This window comes from Acinonyx jubatus, chromosome C1 (genome assembly GCF_027475565.1).
Source record: "Acinonyx jubatus isolate Ajub_Pintada_27869175 chromosome C1, VMU_Ajub_asm_v1.0, whole genome shotgun sequence".
NCBI lineage: Eukaryota > Metazoa > Chordata > Mammalia > Carnivora > Felidae > Acinonyx > Acinonyx jubatus.
In genome coordinates this window covers 24,151,008-24,177,235 of record NC_069381.1, presented here as the reverse complement: position 1 = coordinate 24,177,235, position 26,228 = coordinate 24,151,008, and the positions used below count along the sequence as shown (strand labels likewise).

Below are 26,228 nucleotides of genomic sequence, written 5' to 3'. Positions count from 1 at the left end.
AGAGAGAGCTTATGCAAAGATCAGGTATACCTGGAGGAAAAGAAGCCTGAAAAGAAGAGAGAGTGGCGGGAGCCAGGGTGACAACTCCATTCTGTGGCATTGAGGAGCCTTGGACCGTGTGACCAGGAGTCAGGCCACCGGGTACTAGCTCAGGCCCTGCCCCTCACTCAGCCAATACAAATCTACCAGCCAGGCCTGTGCAGGGCACTGGGGATTCAGAGTGAACTTGAAGGACACAGATACTGGCCCTTTTGGAACTCACATAGCCTAGCAGGTGGAAAGCCTCACTCAGGCAAGTCCCTTCTTCACTGGCTTAAAAACAAATAATAATAATAAAATAAAAAGCGGGTGGGGAGTGCCTGGCTGGCTCGGTCACTCTTGATCTTGGGGTTGTAAATTCAAGCCCCACGCTGAGTGTAGAGATTATTTAAATAAATAAATAAACTTTAATTTTACCAAAAAGGCACCAACGGATCTCTATGGACTTTGCCAGCCCCAAGACGTTAAATCCTTCCTATTTTCCTTTCTCCCGTCTTCTCGATCCTCCTTTCCTTTAAAAAAGATTTGCTGGGGCGCCTGGGTGGCTCAGGTCACGATCTCACTGTCCGTGGGTTCGAGCCCCGCGTCGGGCTCTGTGCTGACTGCTCAGAGCCTGGAGCCTGTTTCAGATTCTGTGTCTCCCTCTCTCTCTGGCCCTCCCCCGTTCATGCTCTGTCTCTCTCTGTCTCAAAAATAAATAAATGTTAAAAAAATAAAAATAAATAAAAATAAAAAAGATTTGCTGCCAGCCACCCCTCATATATGAGTGATGCAAAGATTTCAAACATATACCTTGCAGATGGGCCAGACCCTGGGGCTGGTTAGTTCCGCTAGGTGGAGGGAACTTCTCTGGCAAAGGCCTGGAGGCAGGAAAGCAGACGGTGAGTTCCAGGAAGTCAGTTCAGTCAGCTTCTAGCAACACGTACCTCTCTGGGCTACACCAGGTGCTAAGAACCAGGCTTGATTCTGACAGATTCCTGGCCCTTGCAGAGTTCAGAATTCAGAGGATCCAGTGATGAGTTAACAGAAGACAAGCTGGATCAAGGAGGCCTTGAATTTGAGCTTTTTTTCTGTAGCTGACAAGGGAGCATGACAGGTTCCATCCTGAGTCACTTCCCTCTCCCATTTCTCTTCTTTTCCATCCTGTTCTCTGTTTCTTCCTCCCTGACCTCCCCGCCCCGCCCCCCCACCCCGCCGCCTCCAGAAAAGCCACTGGCCTAAATTCTAGTCTTAGAGTTGAGTCTTGGCTCTGCCATTCACTAGCTGTGCAAACTTAGGCTAGTTACTTAGCCTTTCAGAGTCTCCATTTCCAAATCTGTAAAATGGGGTTAATGACACCTGCTGGAAGGTTTCACGCATGTACAGCACCAGGCAGGAACCTCTGGCACAGGTAGCACTTGAGCAAGAGAGGCTGCTGCTGCTGCTGCTGCCCCTACCTCTGGCTCCAAGGGGCAGCAGAGAGCCAAGCCAGTCATGTCCCCAGGGGCTGGGCGATGTCCAGCCTCGGAGAGGACTGGGGAATCCCTTTTCGCTTTCCTCTGCCAACTTCCCAGCAGTTCTGCTCATGAACTTAGGAACTTGGTCGGGGGACATTTCCAGGGGAATCCCCAGGTGGAAAAGGGAGAGCTGCCTCCTTCACCCTCGAGGGTAAAGCCGTCCCTCGACCCCAAAGCAGGACCCCGAGAGATTCCAACTTTATTCTCTGGGCCCAAGGAATAGGGAGGCATCTGGGGAAAGGGGCATGCTCGAATCACTGCTTCCCCTGACTCGCCTCTCAGGCGCCCTATTAGCTAGCCCCTCCCTAAAGGAACCCCTTTTAGAAGGAGGGGGCGAAGTACAGATGGACCCCCAGGTTACCATGGAGATGGCAGGGAAAAGGTTGCTGTATCGTCATGGCAACAATTGACGTCAGTACTACCATTTCCCGTTGCTTGATATGGGGGGGAGGGGGGCAGCCACCCCAACCACAAGTAAATACCCCACAAAGCCTCCTCCCCTTACTGAGCCGATCAACCAGGGGGTCGACAGACTTAATATAGCACAGAGTTAAAAGCAGTGTCTGATGTCAGTCAAACTTTGGTTCAAATCCTCATTCTGCCTCGTGTTAGCTGTGGGAATTTGAGCAAGTTCCTTAAGCTCTGGAAGTCTCATTGTACAAGGGGGATGAAGGAGTTATGTGCCTCCAAGGGTTACTGTGAGGACTGCATGGGATCACGCAGGTAATGGGCATTCGGTTGGTGCACCCTGACATTAGGGGCTGTTGAGTCTCAGGTACCCATTAATGGATGTGGCACTTCAGATATAGAAGCACAGCCCCTAGAGAGCCTAGAGAGGATTTCCGAGGACTGGGTCCCTGCGTCCGAGCATCTCAGCATTGGGGGGTCTCAAGGTGGAGCAGAGACAGTGGAATTTCCAGACTCTGAGGAAACCCCAGATGCCACTTTCCTGAAACCCCATCACATCCGGGCTCTGACCCAACTTCCCCTTTCTCCTCCCCTCTGCCTCCTCCGAGGCCTTCTCAGCAGCCTTCTACCTCTTGGGCCTCGATCTGGTCTTCGAGAGAAAAGGACGGACGAAGGCACATGGAAAGCACTAGACACGCCTCAGCAATTCACATAACGCTCTTCCCACCTTTCAGCACGCTGTTCCTTCTGCCTGGAATAGCCTCCCTCCCAACCCCACTTACCCTTCAGACATCCACCAATTGTCACTTCTCAAGGAAGCCTCCTCTGACCACCTGTCCTTCCCCTCTCATAACACCTGCTTATCTGTTCCTTGATGCCTGACGAATGTCTGTTTTCCCCCATCACACTGTGGACTCACTGAGGGCAGGGGCTGTGTCGTGTTCATCCTGACATCCCAGGGGCCTAGAATGGCCAGGCTCAGGAGTTTGTAGGATGTCTGCAGATTAGACTAGCTAGTGAATGCTCAGTAAGTCCATAGGGGAAAGGCCCCAGTGCTGTGTGGAGAAGGAACAGAACCAGCTAGGAGACCGAGAATGGTTCCCCCAGTGAATCTCAGATGAGCAGCCATTACCCAGGCAAGGACATGGAGGTGGGAAATGTCCCCGGCACTGTGATTGGTGCATGCCAAGGGTGAGCTTGGTGCTGAAGACACTGTCCAGAGGGACGTACTCATGTTTTGGAAATACAACGCTGGCTGCTTTGTGGGGAACAGGCCACATAAAGGGATAGAGAGTAGCAACAGGGAGACGAGTCAGGAGGCTGCCTTGTCCTCCCAGGTGAAAGGCAACGGTGTTGGACCAGGCATTCGTTAGCAATGGAAATAGAAGCAATGGGATTTTTTAAATGCGAGGGCCCCCGGGTGGCTCAGTCATTAGGCATCTGACTCTTGACTTCAGCTCAGGTCATGATCTCACAGTTTGTGAGTTCGAGCCCATCAGGGTCCGCACTGACAGCCTGCTCAAGATTCTCTCCTTTCTCAAAATAAATACATAAGCTTGAACATAAAATGTTCTGGAGAGGACAGGATTTCATAGCTGCTTAAATATGAAAGAGAAGAGCCTAGAAAAAAAACCCAGATTTTTGGTCCTGGCGACCAAGAAAATGACCAAGCTAAGGAACATAGGAGGGAAGGCAGGTATAGGGCATGTTTCCTGCAAGGTGGGGCACCTGGGGGGGAGGGAGAGGGGGAGGGGGAAGGGATGTCCAGGAGACAGGTGTAGGGCAGAGAAGACAGATCAGAGCTGAAAGAGAGAAGTGAGTCTCTGACATGGGTGGACACCCAAGGCATGGGAACCAATGAGATCCCCTTGGGACCTGATTAGGCAGTAAGCAAAGGATGAGAAATTTGCCATGTGGCAGCAACCAGTAAGACGGCAAGAAAATCAAGAGTGCACAGTGTCCAGAAAAACAAGAACACGGAAGTATTTCAAGTAGGAGGGAGTATTTGTATTGAAGTCAGCCACTGCTAAAGGGTCAAGTCAGATAAAGACTCACGAGCATCCCTCGAATTTAGCAACAAGAAGGTCAGTGGTGACCTTGACGAGCGAGCGTTCCTGGGGAATGGTGGGGGAGGAAGCCAGATTGCAGGGGCTGAGTGAGGAAGTGGAAACAGCGTGTGTACACAACTCTTTCAAGAATGTTGGCTGTGAAGGGGAGCTGGAGAAGGACATGGGGTTGAAGGAGGGCTTTCTTCTTTTTCAAAGATAGGAAAGACTAGAGCCTGTTTGTTTGCTGCTGGGAAGGAGCCATCAGGGAGGGAGAGGTTGGAGATGGAGAAAAGAGGAAGGGATAAAGGCAGGGAAGATTCCCTAAGGGAGGAAAAATCCCCAAATATGGCTGCACAGTTGGGGGGCAAGTCAGGGCCTGTACCGGGCCCTGGGGGCTCGGAACAGCTGCCCACTCTCCCCAGCAGCCAGTGTGAGTCACTGGGGGGGAAATAGCCCAAACTGGCAGTGTGGGAAAGGGAGCCGGGCCAGCACGTTCCTCAGGATCCCCAGGGGGTCGGGGAGCAGGGCCCAGCCTGGGCTCTGAGCCCTGAGCTCTGAGCCCTGAACCCCATGCTCTGACCAGGACAAGGGCACAGAGGAGCTGCCTCACCCTTTGGAGGGGCAGGCAGAGTAGTATGAGGCCTAGGTTTTTCTTTTGGCTTTTTTTTATGCCACTCTCTGAACCTCAGTTTCCCCTCCCAAAAGAGTGTGTTAGACCAGATCGAGAGCTTTTAACTTTTTGGGGGGAGGCGGGGGGGGGGGGGTGGGGGAGATGCTGTCACAGATCCTTTCTAAATTCTTCCCAGAAATATATGTGTATTTGGAACTTTGAGACAGTTTAGGGGGGTCCTGGATCCCCAGAAGTTCATTCATAGAATGTCTCCAGATAAGAACCCTGAACTAGTGTTGGTTGAGGAGCCTTCTGCCTCTGACATTTGAAAGTGCCCTGGAGCAAGGGAAAAGGCTGTCATAAGGGTCATGGAAGGCAGAGGTAGAGGACTCAAGCCTGGGAGCAGGGCCACGTTTTGAGGTGCGGGTTCTGCCTGAGCATGCCATCAGGGGTCTGCCTGGGTGGCATGGGCACAGTTTAACTGGCAGCTGACCTTACTGCCATCCGCCCCCTCTTGCTGCCTCTGCCCTTCTGTCCTCCGTCCTGGGGGGGATGGGGTGGGGAGGAGCGTCTCGGGAGATCCTGGGTATCTGGTGCCTGGCCCCCTCCCACCAAAGCAGCTGGTGAAGTCAGACCATAGACCAGACCCCACCCGCCCGAGGGGGCTGGTGCTGCCCCCACCCTGCTCTGCCAGCTGACGCCTCCTGCTAAAAACAGCCGTCCCGGGGGGACTATGGGCTTTCAGGCCTCCCCCTCCACCCCCGGCAGGTATTTAAGAGGCCGAAGCAGGGCCAGGCGGGCTGGACGCCATGCTATTCACCGAGACTGCCCACTTCGTAGTGAATTTTCTTCTGTCCCGGTGAGGGGGCCCCGGGGAGGGCGCTGGCGGGATAAAGGGGTCTGGTCCCGCAGCCGGGGGAGGAGGCGTCCAGGCCTGAGTGCCTCGATGCAACCCCTCCAATGTCCCTCCCCGTCCCTCTAAAGTGTCGACCAAGAGTGACTCTGACCCCCGCCCCGCCGCGTCTGATCCGAGGCGGCTCCCTTCTCCTCGCCCGTCGTGCTCTGGGGTGACTGCCGCCGCGTTTCCCCCCGCAGACGGCCCCGGGCCACGCCCCCGCACCGCCTGGACCAGGAGTTGTGTTTCTGGGGCTGCCGGGGCCCGGCCTTGCCGGCGCCTGCCTCCCGCCGCAGCCTGGGCGACTACTGGCTGAGCCCGCAGCGTCGCCGCCCGCCGGGCGCCGCCTGGCGCTGGCCAGCGCGGAACCTGCTGCTGCTGCCGGGGGCCACCGGCCTGGCAGACGTACCCTCGGCGCGCTGGCCCAGCTGCTACAGCGCGCGCCCGCGCCTCACGTGAGCGCGCGGGGCGGGGCCGAGGCCCTGGAGGGGTGGGGCGGGGGCGGGGGGCGGGTGGGAGGTGGGGCCTGAGCGAAGGAGCGGATCCCCAGAGCCCAGGGCCTGTCAGGGGTTGGATAGGCTGGGCTTGACGGTGCCTGGGAGCGGGAGGAGGGGGCGGCACTGAATAGGAAGGGCGGGGCCTGAGGCTGCTGAGAGCCGAGGGAAGGGGCGGGGCTATGCGGAATGGAGGTAGACCCGGAGAGAGGCGGAGCCTTGCCCCTATCCTGTCTGTCCAATTTTCCCTCCCTCCAGATGGAAGCACCGATGGCAGAATATTAACTATCAATTTCTGGGCAAGAGGAAGAGACATCTAGTTCCCCTGCGCCCGTGAGAGCCGGTGAGGGGCGGGGCCAAGAGAGGGCGCGGCCGATAGGGGCGGGACCCCTGGGGAAAGCGGTTCCAGAGGCGGGGCCTAGCGGTGAGGTGGGGGAAGAGCAAGGTGTGAGCACCTAGTGGGTCCTCAGCAGCCGCTCCCTCCCAGGCTCCAGGACCTGGAGGGGTTGAGCCACGATGCGAAGGGCCCCTAGGGAGGCTGTGGGACTCTGCGGGGTTACCCATCCGTTCCTTTCTCTACCACAAACAGTTTTTTTTAAAGATTGACGGATCTGGGGCCCCTGGCTGGCTCAGTCACTGGAGCGTGTGACTCTTGATCTCTGGGTTCCAGCCCCACACTGGGTATAGAGGTTACTTAAATATATATATATATATATATACACAATCTAAAAGGTTGATGGATTTGACTATTAAAATTTCTGTTCATCAAAAGGCACCTAAAAATGTAAAATAGGCAGGGGCGCCTGCGTGGCTCTGTCGGTTGCGCGTGGGTCTCTTGATTTCTGCTCCAGTCATGATCTCTATGTTCAGTGAGATCGAACCCTGTGCCCGTCTCTGCACTGACAGCGTGGAGCCAGTTGGAGTTTCTCTCTCCCTCTCTCTCTCTCCCTGCCCTTCACCTGCTCACTTGCTCTCTCTCTCTCTCAAAATAAATAAACTTAATTTTTTTAAATGTTTGTTTTTGAGAGAGAGGGAGCATGAGTAAGGGAGGGACAGAGAGAGAGGCGGCACAGAGGATCCAAAGCAGGCTCTGTGCTGACTGCAGCTAGCCCGATGTGGGGCTCGAACTCAGAACAGTGGGTTTATGACCTGAGCTGGAGTCGGAGTCGGGCACTTAACCAACTGAGGCACCCAGGCACCGCTCAAAATAAATTAATTTAAAAAAGGGTAAAATACACCGAGGGGCACCTGACTGGCTCAGTCAGCAGAGTATGCAACTCTTGATCTCAAGCTCATGAATTGGAGTCCCACGTTAGGCATAGAGACTACTTGAAAACAATAGTAATAATAATAAAGGTAAAACAGCATTCCAAACAAGTCTCCTGCCTAGCAACCTAAGAGAAAGGAAAGCTCTGGTTGCCTTGAAGGCACCATCCTGGCAGTCATCCTATGATGCGCATCTCTGAATATCTGTGTCCACCGCTGAGCGTGGTTCCGTTTCTCTGGGTACCCATCTCTGATCTCTATGTCCATTCATTTATTCAACAAATACTTATCAAGGGCCTATTTTAGTTTGTGCCAGGTTTATATTCCGAGTCATCGAGTAAAAGGAACTACTGAAGTCCCTGCCCTCATGGGGCTTACATTCTGGTTAGAGAGACCGGCAATAAAAAGAAGTCAGAGATAAACAGTGTGCTGTGCTTGAGAAGAACAAGCTGGGCCAGCTGCTTTATATGGAATGAGCAGGGACTTTGTCTTATCTAGAACAGTGCCTGACTCATAATTGGGGCTCAGTAAATGGTTTTTTGTTTTTATTTTTGTTTTGTTTGTTTTTGGGGGGGCTCGGTAAATGTTGAATGACTGCATGGGTTGGTCTGAGAAGGAAATTCTCAATCAAGGTGTGAAGGATGAGGGTCAGCCACTCCAGACCCTGGGAAGAGTGTTCTGAGCAGAGGGAACAGCCTACGTTCAGTGGGTGGCCCCTTGCCTCTGGCTGTCTGCCCTGGAGTCTCCCTGTTTCCTGTGTCTCTGTTTCTCTTTGCTGTCTCCGTAATCTTGGGAATCGAAGGGCAGGTTTAAACAGCGGCCCTCCAGGGTCTCTGGAAGTGAGGTCACTGCCGATCTGATTCACCCCCTGGACTCTGACCTAACTAGCCTGGCCTGGCCATTCCTCCTGGAAGCAGGCCCTCCCCGTGGCCTCCTGAGTCCCACAACCTCTGGCTCCTTCCCAGAGTAGCATCTTTAACCCGGCACAAAGTCCCTCATGCTATCTAACCACAGTCCTGCCGAGGGAGCCCCAGCCCTTCCTCTCATTCTGCCTTGCAGGCAGAGGAGTCCTGCCTGGACAGAGAACCCAGTAAAGACCTAACACAGTGGGAATAATACCCTCCTGCAGCCCCAGGGAGGCGAACCTCAGAGGGGCCGAGTGATAACTCATCTCAGAAGCCTCTGCCACAGCCATTTTTCTCACTGAGTCCTTCAACACCCCATTTTACAGACAGAAATTCCGGCAGGCCCAGAGAGGAAAACGGGGCAGAACTGGGACCAGAACCCAGATCTCTTGTCAAAATAGTAATAATCGTAACAACAAATCCATATTGCTCATTTACTCTCTGCCAGGTACTATGCTGACGCTTGGCGTGAGTTTTCTTTTTTAAGACTTTTCACAAACCTACAAGGCAGATACCATTATTATTTCCATTATCCTCAGAGGAGGAGACTGAGGCTCAGAGCCGTCACGTGACTTGCCCAAAGACACCCAGAGAGTTGGTGGCAGAGCTGCGTGTGACACCAGGCAGTGTGGAGTGGCCAGGTACACACCCTGCGCCCCGGGGCTCCAGAGGAGTGTCACGGATGTCTGTTTTCCAGGGATCTGGGGAGACAGGCTTCAGGTTCATCACATGATTGTCCCAAGGCTGACTGGTGCCGAGCCACGATGAGCAGGAAGATGTCCTGGGAACAATGCACAGTCCCATGTCCCTCTCTGTGCGTGAAGATTCTCTATGTTTGCCTTCTCCCCTGGGATCTCCATGTTTCTGCCCCTCACTGCCCAAATAAAGCAGTTTTCACCTCTCTCTGGCTCTCTCTACTTTGGGCATGATCATTTCAGTCCTCCCCACCCACACACACTGAATTAGACTGAACCCACAGGGCTGGGCGGTCAATCCTGACCCTTCCCCTGCCCCCAGATCCCCCCGAGCCCCCTCCATGGCACAGACTAGATGAACCAGACCTGGCTCCTGCTGTCCAGACTCTCACAGTGCCATAGCTAGAGAAAGACAGACACATACGCCAGCTCAGTAAAGTGCTGCAGGTGGGTGACACTAGTTTGTCTGGGGCACAGTGAGTCCTCCGATGGATCGGGAAAGACTTCAGGATGGCTTCCTCGAGCTAAATCTTAACAGGTAGGCAGGCACTGGGTAGGCACACACAGGGAACAGCACTCCAGGCAGAGTGGGCAGCACGGAGGAAGTTTCCTTCATATACAGGCTGAAATGGTCATCCTGCTGAGGGAACTGTGAGACTGGCAGCCGGTGGGCTCAGCCTAAAATGAGGCTAACTGGGCCTGGAGCTTCAAAGACCTTGAACGCCAAGACAAGGGGTTGGACATTCTCCAGGAGGAGGTTGAGAGCCAAGGACAGGTTTAAAGCAAAGGAGGGACACGGTTGCCTCATGGCATCTCCAGGTCTAGACCCCCCCCCCCTCCCTGAGTCTCAGGGTCCATGCTGGCGAATGAGTAGTCTCTGACCCTCAACTAGGTCCAAGGCCTCAGGGCACCTGTCCCTGTGCTCCCCCTCACACACTCTCCTGGCTCCTACCTGAGACTGAGGTCAAGAGTGGATCCTGCCCGGCCTCAGAGGGTGCTGATGGCTGGAGGAGGGAGTCTTTGGGCTGCTATCCTAACTCACCCACTCATGGTCAACACCAGCTCCCTTCCCAACCCCATGAGACCCACATATGGTCCATCCCATGCCCTTGGTGGGGGCCTCAGTCATGTAAACAGGTAACTACAGGGCAGCCCCACTCTAGCTCCCCAAAGAAGCAGGCTCCTAGAACCATCTCCCTTCCTCCTCCAGCCCCTCTCCCTCCACATGGGACCCAGTCCTGGTCTGTAGTGCTCCCTGCTCCCTGACTGTCTCTGGATATTGTCTTCTCCTCCTGCCCTCTGGCCTCACCTAGTTCCGGCCACTATCACTTTCATCTGGATCAGTCTCTTCCTGGTTTTCTCACCAACAACTCTATCCCATCTACACTACCAGAGTCTGTTTTCCTGTTTTGTATGTCCTTGTGGGTCATCCAGGTTGATCTCCAGGGGTAGCTGGAGTTCTGGAGAGATCTAGGCTAGAGACAGAGATTTCGGTCATAAGCATATAGACTTTCTCTCTCTCTCTCTTTCTCCCTCTCTCTCTCTCTCTCTCTCTCACCCACACACCCACACACACACCCACACACACACCCACACACACACCCACACACCCACACACACACACACAGACACACACATTTCTGTCTAGACCCATGGATCCTAATGACATCCCAAAGTCACCTCGCCTCAACCTGTCCCAAACTGACCTCTCTGTTCCCAAGCGTACCCACTGCTCCTCCTCTAAGCTTCCATGGACCGCTTGGCACCTCCTTCCCCTCATTTGTCCAAGCTGGACCCTCAGGGCCATGTTCCGTCCTTCCTCCTCAGGGGCTCACTCTCTCAATTCTTAGTCCTTTCCTAAGTCCCGGCCCTTTTGCCCCCTGAACGCCACCCATACCTCTCTCCCTCTATCTTCCTCCACCCTCTAGCAGCATTTGACATGGTGGGTCACTCACTGCTTTTGGAAACCATTGTTTCCCTCAGCATTCAGGACACCCCTGCTCCTGGACCTCTTCCTTTCTCACTGACCATCAGCTGAATGTCCCTGCCAGCTCCCCTCCCAGAGTCTAAATGTTGGTGAGTCTCTGGAGTTGTCTTCTTGAGCCACTCCTCTCTGGTGACTCGTGTGCCTTCAAATTTGGGACACCCCCAAATTCTTAAGTGTAGGCTCATGGACCCATTAACTGCTAGCCTGATGTCTCCATGGGGACTCTAATGGGCATCTCAAACATTAGCTCCAAGGCTACACTCGTAAGCCCCAGCACTGAGAACGGGCCCAGCTCTGGAAATGCTGGCGTTGGCTGACACTGCCCAGGCCCCCACTGGCTCTTGCCTGGGTGACTGCAACCACCCAGTGCTTCCCTGCTGCACGGCAGGGAGGACCATCCAAGCAGAGCGACTGCCTGCGTAAAGGCAGGAAGGAGAGCAGGGTTATGGCTCGGAGGAAAGTCCAGAGTGCACCATGGGCATCAGGTAGCGAAGACCTTACGTATAAGGTGTAGACATCCCGAGGGCAGTAGGAAGCCACAGAAAGGGTTTAAAGCCAAAGGGACATACTTGATTTGACATTTCTTTCAGTCCTTCGTGCCTTCTTTCACACATCTACTCCATCAACCAATAAATATTTACTGAGCAGCCTCTATTGGAAAGTGACCCGGAGACAGAAGAGAACAGCCAGAGAGGCTGGACTTGGGACAGAGACACAAACAAGGAGCTGATGAAATGCTGTAGGCCCAGGCACAGGTGAGAAGGACCAGAGCTGTGGGGGTGGAGGAGAGCGGATGATGAGCCTGAGGTGGGAGGCTGGGTTCCTGGCTTGGGCAACAGAGTAGGGGGACCCTCGGCCCACAGGGGCTCTATTCCATAGGGTATGTGGTGGGGAGAGCCCTCTCTTCCTCCTGCGGAACGTGGAAGTCCTCAGGAGTGGTTTGATCTGGGTTTCTGGGCTTTAAGAGAAGAGTAAAAATTCAGGAAGTAGAGAAGTGGAGAGAGGAATTCTAGGCTGAGGGAACAGCATGTTCAAAGGCCCTGAGGGGAGAGAAGCTTGATACTCTGAGGAGCTGAAAAGCCAGTAGAGTTGAAGTTCAGTGAGCCAGAGAAAAAGTCCGGCGGGGGGTGGGGGTGGGGGGGGGATGTGGCATGACCTGGAGCACTCGGGGAGGCTCACCAGGATATCAGACCTCCCTGGGCAGACAGGAAGGAAGGAGAATTTGCGAAGGGACTAGGAGGGGACGGACAGATGAAGTGTGTATTGGAGGGGGGCTTTCTAGCATGTCTTTCTGGGAAAAGTCACTAAGAGGAGGTCCCACTGGGATACTTCTGAGGTGCAAGAGGAGAGGGAGAGAATCCTCTGGGTTCTGGGGAGACTCCGTTGCCATGTAAGGAATTGATCGAGCCAAATAAATTTCCTCTGCATAAGTCAGCATCCTTAGAACAGCCCTCTACCACCTGTCCTAGAAGAAAGTTGGTGGAGGGGACACAAGGTCATCTCAGGGAGCTCTTGGACTCCTGCCTCCTCTCCCCAGGCCCAGGGAATGGGCACACTGGTGAATGCCAAGTATGTGCCACGCCCTCGGCCAGGATTTCACTCAACTGCACCTACGAATATTGCTGGATGCTCCCCCTGTGCTCTGCGCCCCAGGTGCTCGGTTTTAAGGGCCTCACTTGGTGGCCGTAGCTCATTTACCTCACAGGAACCCCAAGACATGGCTATTATCATCCCCGCTTTACAGACGAGGACACTGAGGCTCAGAGAGGGCCTGCAGCCACACCGCAAGGATGCGACGCTTCATCACTACAACTGCCTCAACACAAAAACACCTCGCTGAACCCTGGCCACAGCCTGAAGTGACACCCAGGGTCCTCATTTTACAGAGTGTGCACTGGGAGGCCTGGTGAGGGGAGGGACTCGTCTGGGGTCACAAAGCTGCAGGGTGGGTCCAGATCATTTGGAGGAAGAGGTTGGATGGGAGAAGTGAGGGGTCTGAGCAGTGTGGAGAGGAAGGGGTGGCACTGGGGACTGGACTAGGACAGGCTTTCAGTTTCCCTTTGAAAGGACTTCCCCTGAGTGGGGAATTTTGATTGGAAAGTTGTAAGCAACCCACACTCCACTGGTTTGGCTGCCTCTTCCCCAGTGGCACCCAGGATCTGAAAAGAAACTGAAAGTTGGGAAGAGGGGAGGGAAGGGGGAAGGGAGAGGCTAGGGCAGTTCAGAGCAACCGGGTTGAATTTCTGGTGACCTCATCAAGCCTGGGGGAGATAGGCAGGTGAGCCGATGACACGGCCGCCGCATGGCTATTGGGGAAATTGAGCCCCGGAGAGACAGCTCTGATAGCGACTGGGCCCTGGCCGTGTTACACAACCACCCCACCCCAGTCCCACACACGCACGCACGCATGCACACACATGCACGCGTGTGCCCGCGCACACACGCGCACGCATGTTCACAGAGACCAAGGCAAGAGGGAGGGGAAGGAAGAAATAAAAGGGCTGAGTGGCCTAAAATGTTGAATCTTTGGAATCCAGGTCCCTGTGATTTGGTGACTGGTGGGATGGTGGGTCCTAGGGAAGCGCCCCTGAGGTGCCTCAGTATCCAGACTCAGGTTCAAGGCTCGTGATTGGCAGGGAGGCTGCAGACCTGGGTCCCGCTGACAACCGAACCAGATCCCAGGGTACCCAGGATGCTGGGGAGTCGAGTCCCTGGGGTGCTGAGCCTGTGGCTGCCTTGCCTCTCCCTGCTGACATCCTAATTGTGCCTCACAAACCCGAAGCATCAGAAGCTTTTATGAATGCCTCTGGCTGAACCTAGCACTGCCATGCTCCTCTGAGATCCTGAGAGCCACTTTCTGCTGGTTCTGACCTCCTCCTCTGCTGCTCCCATAAACACCCCGCCTCCCTGGGTTTCCTCCTCTGTAAACAGGAACAATGAGGGTACACATCTCACCAGGTCATGAGCTAAGGTATGGAAAGCAGTTGGCACAGGGCTTGGCATACAACAGGGGTGTAAGCAATGCTAGCAGCTATGAGTATTATTGGTGGTGGTCATTCCTGCCTTTTCAAGGATCTCCAGGATTCTGTCCTCGGGGGTGTTTCCTCTCCCTCTCTGTTGGCTCCTTCCCAGTCTCCTTCCCAGGGCCCCACCCCATCACCTGCCCCTCCAACGACAGTGCTCCTCGCTGCCTGGGCACTTCCTGGGTGATCTCATGCACTGCTTGGCTCTGTTTACCTTCATCTCACAGCATCCAGAGGCCCAGATTTCCTGGGGTCAGTTCTGACTTAAAACCTTCTCTGTCCGTTGTCCCTGAAAGGTCACTAGCCAGACTTTGGGCCCTGGCCTTTGGCTCAGGAAACATGATCCGATAGCATGTCTATGTGCTGCCTCCTGGATGTGCCCCTGAATGTTCCCTGGGCACCTGAGACTCAACAAAGCTCAATTCAGCAAGCCCCGCCCCCCCCCCCCCCCCAGCCCAAGTTCTCTTTCCCTCCGTTTTCCTGTCTCAGTCAACAGATCCACTTTGCCAGCTGTCACCCACATCAGAAATGCAGGCGACAACATTATACCTCCCTTCTCCCTACCCCAGCCCTGCAGCCGGCCAGCCCCTGAGTCCTAGGGATCCTGTCTCCAAACCTTGCTCCAGACTAGGCCTGTCGCTCTATCCACACCTTCACACAAACCGTTTGCTGTTCCCATTTTGTTCTGTTCCAAACTCTACCTCCATCCCTGGCCCGTGCACATGCCCCTCCTTCGTGAAGCCTCCAGCCTCCTTAGCTGACCCCGGTCTGGCTCTTTTTCTCCCTTTAAGGCACTGCCTGCCTCTTCCCCTGGATGGGAAACCCCTGAGGGCAAGGGCTCAGCGTGACTCACAGCTGGTGGAGGAACTCTAGTGTTTGTGAGTATGAATCATGGAGTCCAACCTGTCACTGTACAGACCGGCAAACTGAGGCCTAAGGAGGTTCCAGAGCAGGAGGAGGCTGACCTGGGGCAAAACTACGGTCTGTGGGTCCAGCTGACGCCTCCCCAGAAGGAGACGGGGTGACTGGCGCTGGGAACCGGGCCGTATCAAGTCACCCTTGCTGAGGTCTCCACTGGGACGTAGCCATTCTCTGATGTCTCTTCCCCTCTCCAAGCCTGTGCAAGTGCTGCCCCCCCCTCCCCCCGCCCATGCTAGGAAGGCCCATCCCCCACCTCCGACTAGCTATTGCCCACTCACCCCTCACCTGGCATCTCACCGGATCCCCACCACAGGGTTCCCGCGGAGACCTCAAGTGTACCCAATCCTCCTTTATAGGGCCGTGTTCTCTTCTGCCCTCCTCCCACCTTTCAGCCCCACCCTGTGGCTCTCCTGAGGTCCCAGGCTCCCTGCCAAGGAAACTCATTCCCTTCCATCCAGGGAGGCTAGGAGCATCTCAGGCCAGGGCAGGGGGCTGAGGCCTCACTGGACAGCTGGGACGGATGAGGGATGTGTTTTCACATATGGGGTTCTAGTCTCTACGGCTGCCTTTCCCCCATCCATCCCAGAGTCCCCCTGGCCTTCCCACTGCTCCTTTCCCTGCCTCTGTGCTGGCAAAAGCCCATACCTTGAAGGCTCTGACCACCATGGCCTCAGCGATCAAACTGAGGCACACACAGCCACCCACGGGGACAGGCACAGAAACGCCAACAGCTACTTTTTCATCCACACTCACATTCTCTCACACGGCCACACACCCTCATAGTTGTACACCCAATCTCAGTCAGACTCAGTCACCAATGCGCAATCTGAAGGACAGACAGGCACACACCCAGAAAGTCTCAGAGTCGCCAAGAGTCACCAAGTCTCTCTCTCCCTCTAAATACCCACGGCCCAACAAAGATGCAGGCTCACACAACCACAAACGTGCACACCTGGTCACACACACACACACTCACACACAGTCACAAAGTCTCTCACACACAGATACAGAGCAATACACAGTCACACACAGAGAGAAACAGACACACACAGTTGCACACAGGCCCCTGGAGACACAGAACAATGGGCGCATTGTCTGGGCTGGCAGCAGCTGGGGAGGAAGGAGCCGCAGTGTGGACGGAGGAGGCCGTGGGGGCTCCGCACACCGCCCCCCGCTCACTCCCACAGCATCCTAAGCTTCTTCCCTCTTCCAGAAGCCAGACCCTGCGGGGACCTGGATTTACTGAGGGATTGGGCTCCCAGATGACCCTTCCTCAGACTCCAGCAATATCTTGGAGGAGAGGCAGAGCTCCCTGTGGGCCTGGCTCCCTCTGGGGCTCTGGGAACTCAGGGTCCTTCAGAGAGTCCTTTGCTCTCTCCTCCTGGGTTTGCCTTTCAGCCCCTCAGCGCAGCGCCCGGAAATCGGGAGCTTTGGGATCTGCTCTTCACCCCTGACCCCAACCCCTCCAGGACTCGCACACCCTCCATCTGAGCCCTGCCAGCCGGTGCGGGCAGCGCCTGGCAGCATTGTGGGTTCCCTATTGTGGTCGAGACAGAGATGCAGGTCACGGAGTCCATTCCTTAGTGGCAGTGGGTGGAGAAGGCACTGTTCTGTCAGTGAACTTCAGCGGGGCAGGATGCCCCTCCCAGCCCAAGGCTGGTTCCTTCTGACCTCCCACTTCGGCCAGGCAGTCCCAGATCTGAATGGACGACTTCTCCAGGGGTTTCCGTACAGCCCCCACCTCATTTTAGTGGGTCTTTCCAAATCCTTTCTCACCCTCAGTTACCGGTATCTGCTGTGTGTCCTTGGGCACATCACTTTCTCTTTCTGAACCTGGGTGTCCCAGTCTGGAAAATGAGGAGGGGTGTTGAAGCAGTTGAGCGTATTCTGTGGCCTCAGAGTGGGGGGGGGGGGCGGGAGGGTCTACGGGAGTGAGTGCTGAGTGTCATGTCACCTCAGCCCTCCTCCGCCCCTTTGTGGTCAGATCTGTGGGGAGTTCCTGATTTCTCAGGCCCTGCGGTGTCTCCACACCTCACAGCTTCAGGCCTCCCAGGAGGCCATACCAGTAGGAGGGAGGGAGGGACGTGCTGAGCTGTCCAGGGCACAGCCTTGCTTTTGCAACACTTTGCTTCCTCCAGCCCCCATCCCTTTCCTCCTGGGGGCTGAGGGCAGGCAACCGGACACACACATCCGGGGCCAGTCAGGACTCGGGGGTTCCCACAGACCTGTCCGTACCAGGGGAAGGGGAAGTGGCAGGGGACTAGAGCTGGAGGGTCTCCACCCCCTGCACCCCGCCTCTCTCTCCAGGCTCCCTCACTCTCAGGCTGGGTAGGAGGCCAGGCTGGGCAGTCTTGGGGCTGTCCTCAAGGGGTTGTCCCAGGAGCCTTGCTGATGTCCCACCCCTCCACTGCAGTGTTTGTTAAATTCCTGGGGTTCCTCTGCCTGCTCTGGGAGGCTCCCTAATATGGGGGAGCAGAGGTGGGGGGAGAGCATCTGACAGGTCAGACAGGTTATGCCAATGTCTCTGAGCCTCAGACTCTCCAGCTTTCAGGTGGGGATGGAGATGCCCTTCAAGGTCGCAGGACCACCCTAATCGGAACTTTGTAATGGGTCCAGGCTGGGGGCAGGAGAGACCAAGGGTGAGTTTGTCTGTGGGGGCTTCGTGTGTGACTGGCTGCGAAGGGAGGTAGGGGAGGAGGAGTTGAGGGACGCATCTTACCAGTCTTGACCAGAGGGACTCCGCGGCGGGCCAGACCCCCCAGGCTGACCGGGACCGGCAGGCAGGGACGTGGGTGGGACCTCTGACGGGTCCCCCGGCCTGAGGGGGCGCAGATCCCAGCGCGGGGCCCTGCGGCTTCTGTGACCACATTCTCCGGAGCATAACTCAGGACCAAACCTCTAACGAGTCTGGGCATGTGAGCCCTTCGAAGAGTTCTAGGGGGAGACTGACAGAGGCTGTCAGTGCAGGACCAAGGTGTTGGGACCACTCCAGTTGCTGGGGCGTCCACTCGGACGGGTGGGTGGTGACAGGATTGCTCTCCCTTTCCTCTAGGAGCCCCCCCCCCCGCCCAGCTCGCCGAAAGACCCGCCTCTCCCCTACCCACGCTGGACCCCACCTGCCCTGGTAGGCGAGTAGGCTGGGGGTTCCAGACCGCCAGCGTCGCCCACTGCGCAAGTGGGGCCCGGGACCTGAGCCCGCCTCTGCTCCTCGATTGGGCGCTTATTTAAATGTCCGGCCCCGCCCCGAGCTGGGGCGCATATATAAGGCAGCTCGGCGGGCGGCGGGCGGCATTCTGGCGCGGAGCTGAGCGGCGGCGGGCGCAGCTAGCGGGTCGGGCGCGGAGAGGGGGGTGCAGCTCGGTTTCCCCCCCCATACCCCTCCCCCTCAGGCGCGAGCCCCACCCCTCCGCCGGCCAGGCCGACCCGGCTGAACTATCCCCTGCGGCGCGAGCCCGGGGCGGCTCCGGGCGCCCCCCAGCAGACCCCCCCCCCCCCATCATGGGCAGCCAGAGCTCCAAGGCTCCCCGGGGCGACGTGACCGCCGAGGAGGCAGCAGGCGCTTCCCCTGCTAAGGCCAACGGACAGGTGGGTGCACTCGGAACGGCCCGACCCGGCCCCCTCCTCCCTCACTTCGCCCCCTTTGGGGCCCTGGGCCGGGGCCGCGCGCTTTGTCCGGCCCGGGACACGCGGCGCCCCCTCCCCCGCCCGGTCCCTTTGTTCTCGGCGCCGCAGCCCCCGCGGGCGAAGCGAGGGGAGGGGCGGGGAGGGGGCGCCGGCCCGGCCCCGCTGCCTTCTTTGTTCGCGGCCCCGGCCCCCGGCGCTGCCCCTCGGCCGCCCCGAGTGCCGCGCGAGGAACAAAGGCGCTGCCGGGCCGCGCCAAGGGGGCGCCCAGGGGCCGCGGGGCGGGCGCCCGGGGGGGAGGGCACTCCACCCTTAGACCCGATCTCGGTGGCTCACGGCCTTCTTTTTGGCGGCGGTGGGAGGGGGGGGGGGGAATCGAGATGGGAGAGCCTAGGGTGGGTGGGGGGCCGTTTACACAAAGCAGGAGGCTGGGAAAATGGGCCGTCCAGGTGCGGAGAAGAGCGCCCTGGGGCGGCTTCCCGCCCGTTGTCGGCTTGCTGGGCTCGCTCGCCCGCCCACCGGGAATCGGCGGCCTCGAGCGGGTCTGCGCCGAATGGAGAGCGCGCCCCGGGGGAGGTGGGTGGGGGGCCACGGGACCCCAGCGCCTCCTGCCGGCCGCGGCCTCTGCGCGCTCGGCCCCCGCGCGCTCGTGAGGGCAGGAGGGAGATGTTTGACGGGATCCCGGTGGGGGTGAAGCTACAGCCAACCTCCCGGGTTGCAGAATAGTCGGGGTCCCATTGCCTGGAAGGGGTCAGGGGCGGGCTGGGGGAGGTGGGGTAGAACCCCGGCCCTCATTGCTGTCTCCTCTGCCCTGCAGGAGAATGGCCACGTGAAAAGCAATGGAGACTTATCCCCCAAGGGTGAAGGGGAATCGCCCCCCGTGAACGGAACAGAGGAGGCAGCCGGGGCCACTGGCGATGCCATCGAGCCAGCACCCCCTAGCCAGGGCGCTGAGGTCAAGGGGGATGCCCCCGCCAAGGAGACCCCCAAGAAGAAGAAGAAATTCTCTTTCAAGAAGCCTTTCAAATTGAGTGGTCTGTCCTTCAAGAGAAATCGGAAGGAGGGTGGGGGTGATTCTTCTGCCTCCTCACCTACAGAGGAAGAGCAGGAGCAGGGGGAGATCGGTGCCTGCAACGAGGAAGGCACAGCCCAGGAAGGGAAGGCTGTTGCCACCCCCGAGAGCCAGGAGCCCCAGGCCAAGGGGGCAGAGGCTAGTGCTGCCTCCAAGGGAGGAGACACAGAAGAGGCAGGGCCCCAGGCTGCAGAGCCATCCACTCCCTCGGGGCCGGAGAGTGGCCCTACACCCGCCAGCGAGCAGAATGAGTAGCTGGGTGGGGGCAGGTGGGTGATCTCTAAGCTGCAAAAACTGTGCTGTCCTTGTGAGGTCACTGCCTGGACCTGGTGCCCTGGCTGCCTTCCTGTGCCCAGAAAGGAAGGGGCTGTTGCCCCCTCCCCGCCACGTTCCCTCTCCTTTTCCCTCCTGTGGATTCTCCCATCGTCCATTTGGCCTTCCTCTTAAGGCCAGTTGAAGATGGTCCCTTGCAGTTTCCCAAGTTAGGTTAGTGATGTGAAATGCTCCTGCCCCTGGCCCTACCTCTCCTGTCCCCACCCCTACAGAAGGCAATTGCTGGTTTTCTTCCCCAATTCTTTTCCAAGTAGGTTTTGTTTACTCTATTCCCCAAATCCCTGAGCCAGATGTGGGGTGCCTACACTCCCAAACCCTGAGTGTCCAGCCTCCCCTCCCCCCCCCCCCGCAACCCCTGTTGAGTTTTTAGTCTCTTGTGCTGTGCCTAGTGGCACCCGGGCTGGGGAGGACACTGCCCCTGTCTAGGTTTTTATAAATGTCTTACTCAAGTTCAAACCTCCAGCTTGTGAATCGACTGTGTCTCTTTTTTGACTTGGTAAGCAAGTATTAGGCTTTGGGGTGGAGGGGAGGTCTGTAATGTGAAACAACTTCTTGTTGTCTTTTTTTTCCCCCTCCCATTGTTGTAAATAACTTTTAATGGCCAAACCCCAGATTTGTACTTTTTTTTTTTTTTCTAACTGCTAAAACCATTCTCTTCCACCTGGTTTTACTGTAACATTTGGAAAAGGAATAAATGTCGTCCCTTTAGTAGTGCTTTTTAATGAGTGGTCTTCTGGGAGTAGGGTGAGAAGACTGGTTAACCTCAACCCTTGAGGGAGGGATTAAGGTGAGGGGTAAGATTGTGGGGTTGTCTTGTTGTTCAGGAGGGTTGCCCAGATTCTCATGGACACCAGAAGGACAGGGAAGTGGAGTTGAAATCAACCCAGGGATACTGCTAGGAGACAAGCTCAGGAGGATGTAGAAATGTACCATTTTATTACAAAGATTCTCACAAAAATTAAAATAGTATCTCAAAAAGGAAACTAGACTACCAATCTCCACCTGCAGAACTGGGCGAGGATAGAGGGCAGGCAGTATGAGTTTCTTGGCTCACAGGGGGCTAGTGGGAAGGTATGATAACAGAACCAATCTAAAAATGGCTGATATTACCTTAAGGAGCCTGACGGGAGTCCCTCAAGATCTAGCCACTCCTAGAATGCCCAGTAAGGACACCTTTCCAAAGCCACTAAGCAGGCACTTAACATTTCAGGATTTTGTCCTATGGCTTCTTAAGAATATGCTTTCCAGACCCAGCACCCTTTATGGTTCAAAATTAAGAAGTGGGAAAGGATGGGTGGCAAGGCAGCCACTAGAAAAGCTCACTCCTAACACGTGCCCTGGGCTCAGGGCCCTGGTTCCTGTCTAGTCCCTGGGGATATTTATATTTAATATATTTTTATATAAATACACAGAGAGATAGAAAATATAAAATCTGAGGGGTTGTGGGAGAAAGGTGGGAAACTTGGCAGGAAGCCACAACTGGAGAGGTCTGCTCAGGCCAACTTGACCTCCTCCTTGACCCTGTGGAGAGAGCAGAGACTGGCATGAGATCATGCACCCCAGAGGCCTTGAGGCAAAAATATGGGGACAATGACTTCTATAGGACCCTAGCTGCCCAGGTGACTGCTGAGAGCTGGGGCTTCCTAGCTCTGCCTAGAACTGCAGAGATGGACTGGTCCCTGAAAGAGGTCTTTGTAAGCCGCACCAGCTGTCCCTGCGCCTTCCCTCGGCATAGCGGACAAAAGGGCTGGTGCTCCAATGCCAGGGAGATGGCTGACAGCTCCTTCCTCACCCTTTGGCTTCTTGCTTCTCCTCCTTGGTTTTCTCCTCTTCTGTGACTTCTAGAACATAAGAATGTAGGGATGGTGAAGGGATCCCTTCCAGAAAGACCCACGGAATTTTCACTTACCTGAAACCCCTTCCCCGACACTGCAGCTCTGGACATACTTAAGAGAGAAAAGCCCATCCCAGGCCCTCCCATTGAGCCCTGTGGAGAACAAACAGGTTGGACCGGTTTCCTGGCCTGCTAGAGCCTGAACCCAGTGGGCGGAGGCAGCCCCCTGGGAAACTGGGGTGAAGTGCTGGGAAAAGGGCTTGGGTGGTATGTGAGAGCCACACTCCTGACCAAGGGGAGCCCAGGCATGTCCCTGGCTCTGGAGCCTGGCAGGGCTCAATCAGCCACTGGAGATGACAAATCGAGTTTCATTCTTTTGTGGGCCCTGCCACTTCTGGGAGCTGAGACAGCCCGACAGAAGGCAGGGCCTGAGTCAGCTCCCTCCTCCCAGTGCCCTACATCGATTCATCCTCCTCTGGGGCCTGGGGCGCAAGACCCAAGTCCAGATGCAACCCAAACCCACCTTTCTTCTCTTCTGGATCTTTCTCTTTTTCATCCTCAGTTTTGACTCTCTTGGCTTTTTTGAAGTTGGAAGAGTTCTTGCGACCGCCTTCACCCTCTTCATCAGAGTCCGAGAACTCTTCCTCACAGGCGATTCGTTTGTCAGAGGAACAGACTGGGAAGCAATGGGAAATAATGGGTGAGAGTGCAGGAGATTATCTTTACCTCAGGACCTGTGCCCAGTGCCTCCCTGTGTGTCCAAGAGACACCAAGGGAAGGGGTGACCAAGAAGAAAGGAAGGAAACTCAGACTCCCTAAACTGTCCCAACTACCAGAACTTGGGTTTCTCAACAGGTGGGTAGCTTGAGAGGAAAGTGGAACCAAGAACAGTGGTGGGAAGTCAGCTACCTACTGAGTGGGAAATTACAGGCCCCTGGGTCTGGGTCTTACTCGAGATGCGCTTGTCAGGATCTTCTTCGTCCTCGTCACCACTCTCCTCTGGAATGGCATCCTCAGGAATCACCTGCATTTGGACCCCAGGTGCGTGGGGCAGCATTCGCAGGTTCTCAAACAGTCGCTGTCTATGGCCAATGGTAGAGAGGGTGGCTGGCGCTGGTTAGGGACAAACCAGAGCCTGGAATGTTCAATCAGGGTGTGTCTGGGGAATATACTCACTTGATCTTCTCCAGGTACTCATTGGTGTTCTGGTTGGTCATATTGGAAGGACTGATGTGAAGTTTGAAATCTGGTCCAAAGTATTCGAAGTAGTCGTTGTATGGAAGCTCTAATTGGGGGCAGGAGGTAAGAGTCAAAGACCTGGCCACCATGGGACCCTGAGAAAAGCATTTGTAGGTTTATCTGGAACTGCTAGCCCAACCATCAAACTGAGAAGAATGCCTCTGAGACAGGGTGAGACCGGAGTGCTTACAGGGTTTCAGTCTTTTTAATGCCATTCTCCAGTGTCCACACTTCACCCCCCACTGAGGAGAAGGCACAAGCTCATGGTTTAGAAAAATTTAGGCAATGCTCGTTGGGAGCACCTCCTCACTCACTACCCCAGTTACCCTACAGAGTAGAAATTCCAAAGCTATAAATAACCACTGATCATTATGTCTAGACCAGAAGTGGGAAGGAGAAGCGGCAGGGTCAAAAAAGGACTCAGGAAAAAGCGATGGTCTGACAATCACAAGAAGACAGGGAAGAGAATCAATGCCCAGTATCAGAAGAGGAGAGGCCACATGGCCAATGGGGAAGGGGTTATAAACTCTAGGACACATGAGCTCTGGCTCTGCCCAACCCAACCTGGCCCAGGGCTATTACCATTTGGGATCTCCGTGTCCAGAGCCACGGCTGTTTCATACGTCCAGCAGCGGGCCACATTACGGATGGTATAACCACCTCCTCCCAGCATCAGCATAGGCAGGTTGAAGCTCTTCACAAACTCTACACACTTGGCGTGCCCTTGGTGGGAGAAAGGGGTGCTAGGTTACAGGAGCGCCTGGCAGAACCCTGCCCACCCATCCCTATGCTACCTGGTCTCACCTTTGATGGTCAGGTTGAAGCAACCTAACCGATCCCCAGATAGGGAGTCAGAGCCACACTGTAAGACAACTGCACTGGGTTGGAACATCTCCATTACTTTGGACATGACCTAAAAGGACACATCCTGGTCACCACCAGCTTTAAGAAAAGCTATGTGATGTTAGGGGCTGCAAAGGGTGGGCTGCAGTACTTCTTCCGTTTCCTGTATTTATTCCTACATTTCCACTCTCCCTCGTGCGGGGTGGTAAGGAGGAAGTATCAGTCTGGAGTTCTTGTTTCCCTATTTAGGATTTCAGTTTTTCAATTTAGGAGGCTCTCCAAGAGGCTTCTTCTAGCTCTAGTAATGCTGCACCTAGAACAGCCTCACCTTCCCCTCAGTCTTCCGCTTCTTTCACTACCCAAGCTCCAGTGCCCCTTCTTCTGACCCTTGGCTTCATCTGCCCTGCTCCTTCAGTCTTTTGAGACTTTGAGCCTCCTATTGTGAGGGAGTGCTCACCTTCACCTTTCCCATTCTCACAAGACTTTGACATTACCTAGGACAAAGATCATACCTTGGACTTCTCTGTCACCCCTACTGCAAGGCATACAGTAGGCACTTGACTACCTAACCTTATTAGGTTAATACTCCAGTAATGGTTCCTTGTGGATTGCAGGTGAAGATTTAACTCCTCAGCTTGGCATCCAAGACCCCCATATACATTTCCCACATCCTTCAACACTCCTCCCACCCATCATACTGACCTACATACAGCTTTGTACTGTCCCCCTTGCTGAATGCCATCCCTGCCCTCCGGCCTCCACCTCCTTCTTCACATAGCAACTCCTCATTTTTCAAAGTCCAGCTCAAATGTCGCCACCTCTGTGAAAACCTCTTTGACTACCCTCTCCCCAGCCCAGGCAGCGGTTTGTCTCCCCTTCCTCTGTTCATCCTGCAAAACAGTAATGACCACACACTGTTGTGTGTGTGCCTGCCTCCCACGATGTAGACTGTGAGGTCTTTAAGGGCATGATTCATGTCTTAGATACTCTTGTATCCAACAGAGGGCCTGACCCACAGAAGGCATCAATAAATATTTGGATGAATTTTGTTCCTCTAGCTGACCACACAGCATAACAATCCAGGGTCAAAACACAGCTCATTTCCCAACCAGCTTCTCAGTGGGGAGAGGTCCCTGAGGTATGCTGGGGGTACTTTGCTACCCATCTCTTAGACTAATCCCATTGGTAGCCTGGGTGGTGGATAAGCCACTTACCGGCTTGAAAATGGCCTCATAGGACTCGTCATCGATCCCATCTCGGAGCGGGTAGTTAACAGCGTAATACTTGCCTTTGCCAGCCCCAATATCCTAATCAAGAGGGACATTAAAGTAAACTGAAAGATGAAGCTAGGAAGAAGTTCAAGGACGGGCTGGGAGGCTAAGGAAAGAGGCAGTATTCGAAGAGAGACAATTGGGATCCATGAGGTGGGCCAGGGACAGAGCAGGGGCACCTTGGTTAATACCATTCCCCTCACTGGCAAGTCTAGTTCACGTTTCTGGACACACCACTGAGCCTGCGCCCAGGCTGAGAACTGTTTATGGAGCCAGAGATGGAATATCCTACGCCAGAGCACAAGACCTCCATCTTTGGACTGGGTTAGAGCTGCTGGTAGTTGGGTCACAGAACTAACACCCACCCTGGGACGACCTTTTCCTCTCCAGAGAAGGTAGAAGAAAGACCATTTATTATGCTGGCCACAGCAAACATGAATTAGTGCCACTTTTTCACCAGAGGGCTAGTGCACGGCAAAGGGTTGGTTTCATATTCATGCTAATAGAAGCAGATACAACAGTTCAGTGAGTTAGTTTCCAAGAACTTTTATCCTGAGGTCTACAGATGGGCTTCAGTAAGGGGAGGTGTCTTTAATTAACTATTCAGTATCAGATACAAAAGATTCCTTATGCTTTCCTGGTGACAGAGTCCATAGCTTTCAGTCAGATGATCAAAGGGGAAGGTTAAGAACCCTTGAGATGGTCATAAGGGTCTCAATTCCTAGCCCATGAGAGAGAACCTGATGTCTCTAGCCTAAAATTCAAATTGTTTGGGGCATCTGAATAGTGCAGTGTAACTTAGCTGTGGCCAGGAGGGGCTTGCAATGAGTCATGAGACCCCTATCCCTCCCAACCCTTTGTGTCTCATCATTCCCTTCCTCCAGAATAAGGGAGGGAAGACCAGGGTAGGTACCCTAGGCTGGGGTATGGCATTCTGAATGGCAGAAGGGGCAGGAAGTGGTTTCTAGTGATATGAGATAGGAGAGTTAGAGCTGGCAGCTAGGGGTGAGCTGGCTGGCCCCTGAAGGGAGTTCTCACCCGTAGGTCCCCAGTTCCCGGGAAGTACTCTCCGTATTTATGAAAGGACACAGTCATGACCCGGTCTGTGGTATAGAAGGCCTCTTCCACGCCATCGCCGTGGTGAATATCAATGTCAATATACAGCACCCTCTGGTGATACCTAGGATCAGAAGGGGGTCAGGGGTCTGGCGGCTCTCTGGGAGTGGGA

At 55.3% G+C, this 26,228-nt stretch overlaps 2 protein-coding genes across 5 annotated transcripts in view; one reads left to right on the top strand and one right to left on the bottom strand.

The window, feature by feature from the left end:
- Positions 1–18,093: 18,093 nt before the first annotated feature.
- MARCKSL1 (MARCKS like 1) lies at positions 18,094–20,521 on the top strand. The gene is made up of 2 exons (XM_027059792.2): positions 18,094–18,372; positions 19,226–20,521. Exons 1-2 carry the CDS (start codon positions 18,286–18,288, stop codon positions 19,733–19,735), a joined length of 597 nt encoding a protein of 198 aa, XP_026915593.1. The 5' UTR covers positions 18,094–18,285; the 3' UTR covers positions 19,736–20,521.
- Positions 20,522–20,721: 200 nt separating this feature from the next.
- The window catches only part of HDAC1 (histone deacetylase 1), a 30,980-nt gene continuing 25,473 nt past the window's right edge, over positions 20,722–26,228 (bottom strand). For 2 of the 4 annotated variants that reach the window (XM_015080616.3, XM_053210707.1), the window contains exons 6-14: positions 26,039–26,180; positions 24,944–25,036; positions 23,691–23,799; positions 23,469–23,609; positions 22,824–22,932; positions 22,599–22,729; positions 22,171–22,323; positions 21,606–21,654; positions 20,722–21,334 (exon numbers count right to left, since the gene is read on the bottom strand). In XM_015080616.3, the coding sequence (XP_014936102.1) occupies positions 21,307–21,334; positions 21,606–21,654; positions 22,171–22,323; positions 22,599–22,729; positions 22,824–22,932; positions 23,469–23,609; positions 23,691–23,799; positions 24,944–25,036; positions 26,039–26,180 (955 nt within the window). In that variant the 3' untranslated portion in view covers positions 20,722–21,306. Of the gene's footprint in view, positions 21,335–21,518; positions 21,655–22,170; positions 22,324–22,598; positions 22,730–22,823; positions 22,933–23,468; positions 23,610–23,690; positions 23,800–24,943; positions 25,037–26,038; positions 26,181–26,228 lie in introns of all 4 variants that reach the window. The other 2 variants (XR_003420297.2, XM_027059791.2) reach the window with 2 other exon arrangements.